The sequence below is a fragment of the Plectropomus leopardus genome, chromosome 14, assembly GCF_008729295.1.
Source record: "Plectropomus leopardus isolate mb chromosome 14, YSFRI_Pleo_2.0, whole genome shotgun sequence".
Lineage (NCBI taxonomy): Eukaryota > Metazoa > Chordata > Actinopteri > Perciformes > Serranidae > Plectropomus > Plectropomus leopardus.
This window is the reverse complement of record NC_056476.1, coordinates 29,336,747-29,348,405: the sequence shown is the minus strand read 5'-3', so window position 1 is coordinate 29,348,405 and position 11,659 is coordinate 29,336,747. Positions and strand designations below refer to the sequence as shown.

Genomic DNA, 11,659 nt, shown 5'->3' with positions numbered 1-11,659 from the left:
CAAAACAGTCTAAAGCACATGACTTTTTGCCGGACAGACAGCGTATTTTAGCAGGTAAAAACACGTAATGCTTTAACTCATTGGTTCATGCTAACAACTTACTAGTAAACGGTGGTAGTTTCACATCAGCTGAGTGACATTAGCCGACTTGTCAGCGGTAACTGAACATTTAAACTCTGGAGAAGACGCAGCTTTTAGTTGCCGTGCTTGCTAACATTAGCATCTGCTTCAAGTGTACGTTAACACCGGACTATTTACCGAAGACCTTGTTATGTGACAGTGTTACCTGTAAAGGACCGTCCGTTTCCGTCTCAATAGGAGATAACAGCCAACCTTAAATTTGCGAATGAATGTTAATTAAGTTACGCACTGTATGATTTGTAGTAACTTCGATGGTCACCTAGCAAAGAGCTCGTGTTGTTAGTTGGCAGTGTTTAGTGGTGTTTGGCGTGATGAATAATGAATGTAATGGCGTTTTCTCATCCCGCTGCTCTGTATAATAATTAATATTACCATGCCGTATTAAAAATGTGGTGACTCGGTTTTCCAAAATATAATTTTATTATATTTTTATTATTATTAATGTAGTCAAGCACTACAATGAGGCTGGTGATTCTGGACGACTATGACCTGGCGAGTGAGTGGGCAGCAAAATACATCCGCAACAGAATCATCCAGTTCAAACCGTCCGCTGACAGATACTTCACTCTAGGTTTACCCACAGGTGAGCACCGGTCACACACACACACACACACACACACACACACACACGGTTTCAGAGGTTTAAATGCTCATGTGTGATATCACTCAAGGTGTTAAAGGGTTAAGCTGAGCATATGTTGATGTGTGTCATCTCTTTCAGGGAGTACTCCTTATGGCTGTTACCAGAAGTTAATAGAATACTACAGAAATGGAGACATTTCATTCAAATATGTGAAGACCTTCAACATGGATGAATATGTGGGTGAGTTAAAGGCTGACTGATCACGCTCTCAACTATTCTCTTAATGTTGGACTGATGTCATACAGCTGTAGAATTATGCATTGTTGTTTTATTAACCCTCAGGGACTGCATTTTACGCACTTTTCATTCTCGTATAAACTCACTGAGTTGATTCTTTTAACCAACTTCAGTCTAAATCATAAATGTCAAGTATTCATTAGTTTTCAGAATTTTAATCCTTTAAATGCCAGTTTTTTGTCACAGTGTTTTTAAATGACAAATGACAAATTCCTAGTCAAAAGCCGAAATGACACCCAGAAATAATAATATGCATGTTTTTATGCTTTGATACTTTGATGGCTGTGGGATCAAAAATGTCAATTTAAATGGGTTTCAATGGCACGCTTTTTTACTTTAACAGTCTGAATGTAACACTTTAGTTTTCACAGTGTATTTTAGACTTCTTGTAGAAGCTGAGCTGGAAATTTCAAGATTAAACAAAAATACACAGTCTTGCTAAAATGTATGCCATATGCATGAACACAGCCCAAATTAGTGTTAATTCACAATAACTCTTATCATGGCATGGTCAGTCTAATTGCAGGGTGGATTTTAGTGCAGAAACTCTTTCACCAAATAAAAATTGTCACAGATGAAACTCATAAAAGGTAATTAACAAGTGGGGATGTCTGGATGAACTGGTCTTGCCATAGGTGTGGTTACATGATGTCACGGTTTCATAACTGTAAGAATTGTAGAAGCTCTGCACGTTATCTCTTTGGTAAAAAAAAGGTTACCGTCTTGTTCTCCAGGTCTCCCTCGTGCTCACCCAGAGAGCTACCACTCCTACATGTGGAACAACTTCTTCAAGCACATCGACATCGATCCAGCCAACGCTCACATCCTTGATGGAAACGTAGAGGACCTGGAGGCCGAGTGTCAGGCCTACGAGCAGAAGATTGCAGAGGCCGGAGGAATCGAGCTGTTTGTAGGAGGTCAGACACACGGCTTTGAATAGTTATGTTTGCCATGTCTAAGGCTTGAAATGCTACGTGCATATGCCATACACAGGAGTGCAGGAAAAATTAAACTCTGCGCGTAATTCTGACCTATACATGCATTGGTTCACGTAACTTAGTCCATAAAATCCCTTGTTCTGGGTTGTCATTTTTAACGCATTGATCATGAAACTCATGTTATTGACACTTTTTACACCCTCACATGTCCCTTTTCTCACGCTATGAGATCTTCATGCATGTCTTTTTGTGCAGTTACGGTACTGGTACTTTGAGCAGCAATGATGTAGTAACACTTATATTATATTGGCTTTTTAAAAATGTTTTGTTGAATATGTGAGGTCACCAAAGAAGTCCTGATATGATACAACAGTTTTCAAATGAGGTTTGCTGAAAAGTGCATAGGATGTCTCCTAAAAATGGTCCTGACTATGACCATAACAAGTTTAACGCACAATACTGTACTGGGAAAGTCAGCTCAAATAAGCTATATTTTTCTCAGAGGAAATTGTCAGAGTTCAGGATGAACCACAGTGAGTTATTTTTCTGTTCAGTTTTTGAGAAAATTAAAGCGAATGTCAGTTAAAATTACAGGATAACACGCTGAGGATTTCTTTATATTTAACTCAGGTAAAAAAGAAAATTGCAGCGGTTGATGTTGGGGTTCTTCAAGTCTGATCCGGCTGCAGCGGAAGTGTTAAGTAAAGTAAAAATACAGCAAATGGTGCTGTAAAAATTGAAAATGGAGCAGGTTAAAAAAATGTATAAAAAATGTATATGAACCATTTTTTAAAAAAATTAGATACACCCTTTTTTTATTTGATGCACCATAAAAAAGGTGCACCAGTGTTTAAATAAAATAACATAACATTTTTTGTTTAAATTATATGCACCAATTAAAAAAAAAATAGATACACCATTTTTATAAAAAAAATTAAACACTACCTATTTAGAAAAATAGATGCATTTTTTTTATTTCGTGATCATTAAGATTACATGCACTATTTGTTGTTAATTACATTACATGTTTTTCTTTTTTTTTCTTCTTTTTTTTCATTAAGAAAAAAAGTACTTAGGTCTTGCATATTTCAATAGTGAGATGGAACCTGTTAAGCCTGCCATCTCCTGTGCAATATTAAACTCTTGCTGAGTCTGTGTCAGCTTCCCTCTCATCATCGCTCTGTAGGTATCGGCCCTGATGGTCACATAGCGTTCAATGAGCCCGGTTCCAGCCTCGTCTCCAGGACCAGGGTGAAAACCCTGGCTAAGGACACCATTGTGGCCAACGCTCGTTTCTTTGGCAACGACCTCTCCAGGGTTCCCACCATGGCTCTGACTGTGGGCGTAGGAACTGTCATGGACGCCAAGGAGGTCAGATTCATTTCTTCCTCCATTGTCCTAGATATTCTATAAGATATACACAATATCCTGCACTTAATGTTCCTTTCCTGGACCCACAGCAGCAGTGAGTGAGTGTAACACTGCTGTCCTCTGCTCAGGTGATGATTCTGATCACAGGAGCACATAAAGCCTTCGCTCTGTACAAAGCCATCGAGGAGGGAGTGAACCACATGTGGACTGTCTCAGCATTCCAGCAGCACCCGCGCACCATCTTTGTCTGTGATGAAGACGCCACCCTGGAGCTAAGAGTCAAAACAGTCAAATACTTCAAAGGTACCAACAGCAAGTGGAGAATAGTCTGTGGAAAAGAGTTCATTGAAATAGGGTGTACAAAATATGAGAAGCACTAGTGTATTGCAATATAATCTAATAACAGGAAGCAGCAAAGCACAGCCTTCACAATTAAAGAAGTATTTCACTGCTGGAAAGATGGCCTTTGATTAAAACTAGGTTTGTTTGCTCAAGAAATAGAAAATCTACAACTACCAGAATGCACTGCGCCAATCCGGACCAATAAACTCTCTAGCTGGTGGGTGACGTAATGCAAAGTCGTATGTGTGAAACAGTGGCCACCTTCAGGTAAAAAACAGCCTCTTAATACAGTTAAACAGCAAGTAAAATTATGTTTCTGGAAACACTGAGGTGAGAAATATGCAACTCAGACACAGAATCTTGGGTCATATTTGATCAGCGCTGCTTAGTTTTACTGTATGATCTCAATTTTGGGCGATTAATTGGTTTAATTGATCTCTTTAATTGCTTACCTCCCAGAGATACACAGGCACGACAATTTGACAGCAATGACAATGAGAGTATGTCCCCAAAAAAGGCACAGTTTTGTAATTTGTTTGGAACTGGTTTGGTTTTGCAGCGTCAGATCTGGAACAAACCACAGTCCGCTGCAAAGACTGTCGCAACTAAAGTCAGCAGCACAGCAGATTTATTTCAACATCTCAAACAGAAAAATGCACTCAAGTGAGACAAATGTGTCTCACTCCGAGATGCACGAGACCACATCAGCCCACAGACAGCCAGTAAAAATCCGACATTAGTGGAATCATTTTCCAGTTGCGTCCCGTATAACAGGACAGAGACCTGCTGCAAAGCTGTCACTGATCCAGTTGTGCTGCCCATATAAACAGTGGAAAAGCTGCAGGTTTATCCACATGCTGAAAACTATCCACTCCAGCTATGTGCTACCAGCCGCCCTGCCTCAGCTGTACAACTGTACATGTGAAATGATCACAGAGAGCTGGAGGGGACATCGATTTAGTCCACTACAACAGACCTATGCTCTAGTCATCTCAACACAACCAAAAACATTGTTTGTTAACATGTTTTCAGAATTGGTCATTTTCAGTACTTCAAGTGTTTCAACTGCAAAACAAAACTGACTTAAAGCCCTCTACATTTTTCAGTTTGCATTTTTTAACTTTTATTGCTAAAATCTAACAAAACTTGTTATGAGTGATTTCTTTGTCATTTGTAGTTTGTTTTTAAGTGGGAAAAAAATATAAAAATTGTTAATGGAGTTTAGTGTGAATAACATCGGAGAATATATTTTCAGGCCGTATCGTCCAGCCCTCACCTTGATTTATGTTTGATTAGCACTACCTAATTTTACAGTTTGATGAGATTTCAGTTTGAGTCAGGGAAAGATAGAGATAGAGAGAGAGATAGAGAGAGAGATAGGGACAGTATTGTCTCAATGCTCTTCTATACTGTGTTACCATGGTAGTGACATGGGTGGCAGGCGATCCGAAAATGAGGAAGTATAGCCTGTTGTTTGAGCAACAGCCCAACAACCAGTGAAACTTTTGTTTTGCATCAGTTTGCGCCTGTATTGTGATTTTAAAAAAATGATATATCACAATAGAAGATTTTGGAAAGACTATTATTACTTTTCTGCAGAACTGTATGTGCGTAACTGATATGCTTTAATTATTCCTTTGTGTTTGATTGTAGGTTTAATGCATGTTCACAATAAACTGGTGGACCCAGTGCTCAGCATTAAGGACCAGTGAAAGTGATGTGAAGATGTGAAGAGAGGACGGTCAACACGAGGGGACGGCCTCATCACTCCAGTACTGTTCTCTGGCTGAGGAACTGTTGAGCCATCGACTGTCCTCAGGTGGGCAGATTCTTCATGCATACACTTGAACTGCCTTTGGATTATGTTACAGATAAATAATGAGATGTTCATGTTAGAAAGAGATTCTTTGTTTAGTGGTTTGCATTTAAAGGGATAGTTCACTTTTTCTAATCAAAGCTGCTGGTCTTTGAAGGCTAGATTTAAAGTCATGACAGTAAACAATAAGCCTTTATTTGTCTTTTCTTTTTTTTTCGTTGTGTAAAAAGAATCCTGACCGTCTCTGAATGAAACAGTATAGTACACATAACTTGATTAAGCTTTAATTTTCATCAGTGATTCATCCCCCCCGATTAGTGATTTAACAAAAGGAAGCAAATACTTTGTGTATATTAGGGCTGGACCCAAATATTCGACTATTGGGATAGGAATACTTTGGTTAGGTATTTTGTTTTCAATTTCGGGATTCAGGTATTCACATTGTGAGTATTGACAGTAAAGGAAATATCAGCAATTACAAGCCTCAGGGTTTCCCACATTTCCCATAAATTGATTTATTTGTGGCAGCCTGCCACAGTATCAACACGACCGCCACATATTAATTTCCTTTTTTTTCCCATTATTATGTAAATACACTCAGCCCCTCTTTGTCCCACTCTCAGACTCTCTGTCACCCTGCCATCCCTCTGCCTCCCTGCTGCAGGAGTGTGAGCTCCATGGTGGCCACAGTTGGTGAGAGTCTGCTCGGCCCACATAGTGAGAGGGCTAACTGTTAACATCACACGGCTAAGGTTACCTAAAGGTTATTAACGGGTTTTATGACCGATTTCATGTCGATGTTGTGAGTCTTCGGACCTCGCTGGCATTATTCTCCTCTGTAACTATCAAATGATTCCTAAAATTACTGTCAAATTCAGCAGGATGTGGATTCATGATGTATCTCTTCAGCACTCATGGCTTGATTCATTTCCATCTATAGTGTTTGGTTACAATATTCTGTTCTCAGCTTTCTTTTATTTAAATATTCAAATATCACTCCTGTTACAGTAAGTGAATTTGAGCATATACACTGTTGTTTTAAACTCCTTATTTTCTAATGACAATAAAAACTTTGCTAGAATGTTTTGTTTTATTCTCCTCTTTCATAAAATACATATTAAAATGTGAAGGCACAACTGCATATAAGGGCCATTGTAGATTTCTGAGATTTATATTTGTGAGAAAAACTCTTAAGTTTATCAAGTCAATTTGAGAAAAAAAACCAACAAATTTCTGAGAATAAAAAGTCAGAAAAACACATTTTTTGGACATTTTTGAATCAACCTCATCACACAGAAGTTACCACCTGTTGTGTATTATGCCTGCAGTGAATGAATTTATTAAATTATTCTTTGAGACTGGATTTCGCTGTAAGATATTCCTCCTGATTTTAGCCCAGAATTATCATCAGCATCCAAACTTTGTGAATTTGGCTTGTTGAAAAAAAAAAAAAGAAACTTTAAAAATATTCACGTACATTTTACATTTATGATTTAGTTTGGACATTTTAAGTTAAATTTTATCATCTTAAGCTTGGTGTTTATCTCATTTATGATTATATTTTCTCACAAATTCTTGACTTCATAAACTCAGAGAATATCCAACTTTTGCCCACAGATTTCAGAGTTGTTTTTTTTTTTTTTTTACCAGAATACATATATTTATTTATTTTTTAAATCTACAGTGGCCCTACTATGCCATCGTAGAAGGAGATGTGTCCTTTTTTTTGACAGTAATAATTTCAGAGGTGTGATCACACTGCTGGAAACCACTTGTATTCCTCTGTGTTATGATGCAGTTCCACTGTTGTCCACAGGGAGGCAGTCAGTCCTAAGATTTGAAACCAATGGCACCCCATGTGGACTCATGAGATGTAGAATAATATCTTTGGCCAAACTTTGCAGCGTGAACACCTTGGTTTGGTGAATCTCACATTTATTGCAAACAACACGATATACATCAACAATACAACCAGTAATCGATCTCATCCGTTGTCAAAACAGCGTCACTGTACGACAAGTCAAACTTAACTGACTAAATGCATGGAAGTTGAAGGGTCACAGCAGCAGAAGGAAGTCCAAAAACAGATTGATAGTATAGATTAATAACCTATTATCCTTTTCCTTATTTTCTGTCAGTTAGATAATGTTGCAATAGGTGGGTTTCCATTACAGATTTGCACAAAACGTATGCGGTATTTTCGAAATGTCGATAAAACACAATTGCGAGGTGACTGTGTTTCCACTGAGCCATGTTCTGCAACTTCTCCTCTGATGATAACACTCCAAGAAGCATGGTGATGGATGTTCAAAACATTTGCAGCTTTATTTCTATTGCAGCCACCTCACTAGCCGACATTATTTATAGCCCACGTAGGCGTGTTATGGAGCCATAATGGAAAGGTGAGCCCCTTATATGTGGGAGCGGTCACGTGTGAGGGATTTCTGGGAGGTGATAGTCCATGATTTCAGAGGAATTGTGGATTCAAAACTTCCAGATGATCCGCTCAGCTCTTGTAGCTCCTGCTGCATCATGAGGAAGCCAGTTCCTACTGACAAGCACATAGCCATAGCATCATGTGAGCTAGAAAAGCCAAAAAACAGTTTCGATTGCAGTTTTACGAAATATGGCTTTTTCGAATTGCCTGGAATACCAAATTAGCTGCCTTTTGGCCAATTAAAATCACTGAAAAAAGTATCATATTTTTGCATCATCAGCACTGATGGCATCATGAATGCCACAGACAATTTAGTGGTGACAACAGCATTTTTGGGGCCTGAAGATGCAGACTTTTGAAACTGGGTTCCAGAGTGTAATATTTAAAAAAAAAAAAAAACGCAACCCCTTCTGTCACCATGTAAACTGGCAATGCGTGGATTCTGTGAGAACGGTGACTTAACGGCAGCATTTCGCGCATGCACACTGAAGTGTCTTTGTTTTTGCAGATCTTTTCAGTTTTTAATAGGGCCATTCTCGTCCAAATGTGTCTTAATAGCACAATGTGTTCCCCGACTGTAGTTGTATTCAGTATAATGGGGCTTTATTCAGTGATACCTTTGAGCCTGCATAATTTCCTTCACAGCATGGAGTAGCTCACCTGCAGCTCCACTGTGGCTCTTCCAGCCTTATCAGCTTCTTTTTAAAGATTGTATAATCCAGCAGCACAGATGCAACACACATTGGGTGCTGGAGTGATGGTACAGTGAGGGTAGATATGTGTGGAGTGTGGATCGTGGCGCTCTCATCTTTCATCTTCTCATGTGTAAAGTTCAAATCCTCAGCTCTGAAACAAGCACATTATGACTCAAAATGTTCCTGGAATCAGAGGTGCGCTCTTACTACTGCAGCACCTTTTCAAATATAACATCCTAGAATCCTAAAACCATTGATATTAAGACAAGTGAATATTGAGTTGTGAAAACTAGGAGAGAACTTATTCATGAAATATGATGGCCGAATGTTAAACATTCAATTAAAAGTAGAAGTCATTAACTGGAAAGGCTACAGAAGGAGCTTTCAGACGTTGAGAACAGTGTCAGACATTCAGAGCGTTAATACAGCAGCATACATATCGGTGTACAGGAGAAATGGCATCATGAGCAGAGAATTAAAACACACTACCTGTGTTTCTTGTAATCCAAGTATTTGTGTAAGTTGTGGTAGACTGTGCGGCTGCATGTGCATGCTAGTGCATGTGAGTCCAGGTGCTCCTGTTGGCGTTACAGCTGACATTGTCCCAACCCACGGTGGTAGGATGGCGTTGCAGAAGCGTTAAGGTACTGCCGGTTCCCCCACTGTCAACACTGTATATACTGTGTGCATATCTGCACATCTTTCTATTGATCTTTCTGTTGATCTAACAACCTATCAACCCATTCTCATCATCACATGTTGCTGCTATATAAGAAATTGCCCCCAAAAATTGCAAGAGATCAGTAAAAAGTTGCAAGAAAATTACCTCAAAATAAGCCCAAAAAAAGAAAGGACAAGAAAACTAAAAAACAAATCACGAATATGACTATTTAACAAGTATTATAAATGTAGTGTTAGACATTTTCACTAATTTTCTTATCATATTTCATAATCACCCCTAGCTAACTTTTAAGTTCATTTTCATGCCACCTTTTCTTTTGGAGTTTGCAAGGAATTCTTGCCAAGTTGCTCATTATGTTATTTCCTGTGTTTTGGGGAGAAATTGAACCAATTTTCCTATGTTTTAGAGGTTTAAATGATTGCAGGCATCTGAATCCGGTACAAGAAAACTGATGTTGATCCAGCTTTTTAAGAATTAAATTAGTACTGAAAATACAGCTCGCTTCCATATGTGCTGGAAAAGTCTTCATACACATATCAGGGGGAGGTTTCATTTCCTGTTCAAATTACCTCACACATCTGTTGCGATTATAACCAGCAGATGGTACCAGTGTAACATCACACCCTGCCGTCCTCTCGCTTTAATTGATTGGGGCTCTATGAAGTTGTGGCTGTAATGGAAGCTGCTGATCACTGCTTACATGTCAAAGCTGTTTGGGATCAAATGAAACTATCTGACACTTAATGGGAATAAAATCCATTAGTGTTACAATCACAGTGTCCCCCTGAGTATCATCAAGCTGTGCAGTTATACACGCTCCTCTCCTGCTGCGGGTGTGTTTTCAGCGGCCACACCATCAGCAGCACATCCTCTGCCCTGCTGCCGCCTTCAATCACATTCAGCAGTTCAGTGTTGGTTCACAGTGGCGAGCTGACACTGTAAACAGTGCTGCGTTTGCATTTCAGCACCTCTGAAATTCATGCTGCTGATTGAATATGACATATATAAATACTGAGTAATTACTTTATTATGATGCAGTGAGGCCTGATTAAACAGGCAGCGGGGTGACAGCGGCCCGTCCTCCTCTGTTTTATTTGCGTCTGTGATGGAGCAATCCGACAGTCGCTTTTTGCTCTTCTAATTTGAATGTGTGATGAAGCAAATGGATTACAGGTCCTTCTGATGGTAATGAGGAGGGAAAGACATGTTTTTTTGTTGTAAAACAATGAACTAAATAAAAGTGAGAATGATCTTTTGGTGATGTAGTATGTAAGAGCTTTATTAAAGTAATAAAAGCTTGTTTTTCAAAGACATAATTGTTGACCTATACATAAACCCAAATTACTGCTTTGTGGTCATAAGGCTCTGTGAACCACTCACTCATAGTTTACATCCATGTCTGCAAAAGCAAGGAATGCTTCACACACAGAAGATCTATAGCTTGTTTGTAGTCATGTGATCCTGAAGTCAGATGGGGGACAGGAAGTGAAGAACGCTAGTTGGCAATTGTTGGGAATGAAGGGAAGTGATACGACTAAGGATGCTGAAAGGAACCTATTGCATGTGCATGAAACGCTGGTCAGCTTAAAATGCTGTCGGTACCGTTCATAATACAAGGAGTGGGGGGGGGGGGGGGGGGATTGGTCCCTCAACAAAGGACTTTCACGTGTGTGATTCAGGGATGATTAGGTTCCCACACAGAAGCTGTTCTCTAGTGTTTCATGTGCACGTGACCGGTTCCGTTCGGTCACTCTCTTAAGTGACGCATGTGGCTTTTGGCGTCACACTCGTATATCAAAAGCCCTGACAGAGTGCACGTATTTGTGATGTTCAGAGTGAGAGCTGTCCAAACATAACCACATGCCGTGTCATCTCTCTGTTGACGTCACAGTAGCAGCAGTAACATCAACAGCAGATGCAGAAGGATACTTAAAATGTAATATATGGACATGTAAGTCCATTGTAAAGCTACTTCATGTGACGACTTGGGATGAGAACATGTTGATCTGACGTATATCTTTCAGTTATATCAGTAATCTATCTTATTTTAAGCTTCATCATTATGAGGATTTTGATCTCTAGGTTTTGTTTTTTTCAGTGTTTCTTTGTTGTTTCCTGTTTTATTCTGTTATATTCTCCTCATGTACCATATCCTAGGTTCTCTCTTTGTTTTTTCTTTATTTCATGTCTTCATCCATTTTTTAAAATCTGTTTCCTGTTTTATTTTGTAGATTTACTCCTCATGTGTCATGTCTGGTTTTACTTCTTACTGTTGTCTGTTTCCCACCTGTTTTCTGTCACAGCTGCTCTGCATAAGCCTCATTCGTCCTTCCTGCTCCTCAGTTTCTCTCAGCCAA

The 11,659-nt window shown here is 39.2% G+C and overlaps 1 protein-coding gene across 3 annotated transcripts; it reads left to right on the top strand.

Moving 5' to 3' along the window:
* On the top strand, nucleotides 1–6,569 carry LOC121954108 (glucosamine-6-phosphate isomerase 2). Of its 3 annotated transcripts, none has more exons than XM_042501443.1 (7): nucleotides 1–54; nucleotides 589–724; nucleotides 863–964; nucleotides 1,756–1,938; nucleotides 3,146–3,330; nucleotides 3,459–3,633; nucleotides 5,326–6,569. In XM_042501443.1, the coding sequence occupies exons 2-7, from the start codon at nucleotides 601–603 to the stop codon at nucleotides 5,382–5,384; spliced, it is 828 nt and encodes a 275-aa protein (XP_042357377.1). In that variant the 5' UTR covers nucleotides 1–54; nucleotides 589–600; the 3' UTR covers nucleotides 5,385–6,569. The 3 variants fall into 3 exon arrangements, with proteins under 3 accessions (XP_042357377.1, XP_042357376.1, XP_042357378.1); XM_042501442.1 differs by lacking the exon at nucleotides 1–54 and adding an exon at nucleotides 74–234; XM_042501444.1 differs by lacking the exon at nucleotides 1–54 and adding an exon at nucleotides 96–157.
* Nucleotides 6,570–11,659: the final 5,090 nt, after the last annotated feature.

What these genes read in the sequence shown, in the direction of transcription:
- LOC121954108 (XM_042501443.1), top strand. Translation starts at nt 601, where the DNA reads ATGAGGCTGGTGATTCTGGACGACTATGACCTGGCGAGTGAGTGGGCA. An exon ending in CAACATGGATGAATATGTGG is followed by an intron (nt 965 to 1,755) that starts GTGAGTTAAAGG and finishes CTTGTTCTCCAG; the next exon opens with GTCTCCCTCGTGCTCACCCA. An exon ending in AATCGAGCTGTTTGTAGGAG is followed by an intron (nt 1,939 to 3,145) that starts GTCAGACACACG and finishes ATCGCTCTGTAG; the next exon opens with GTATCGGCCCTGATGGTCAC.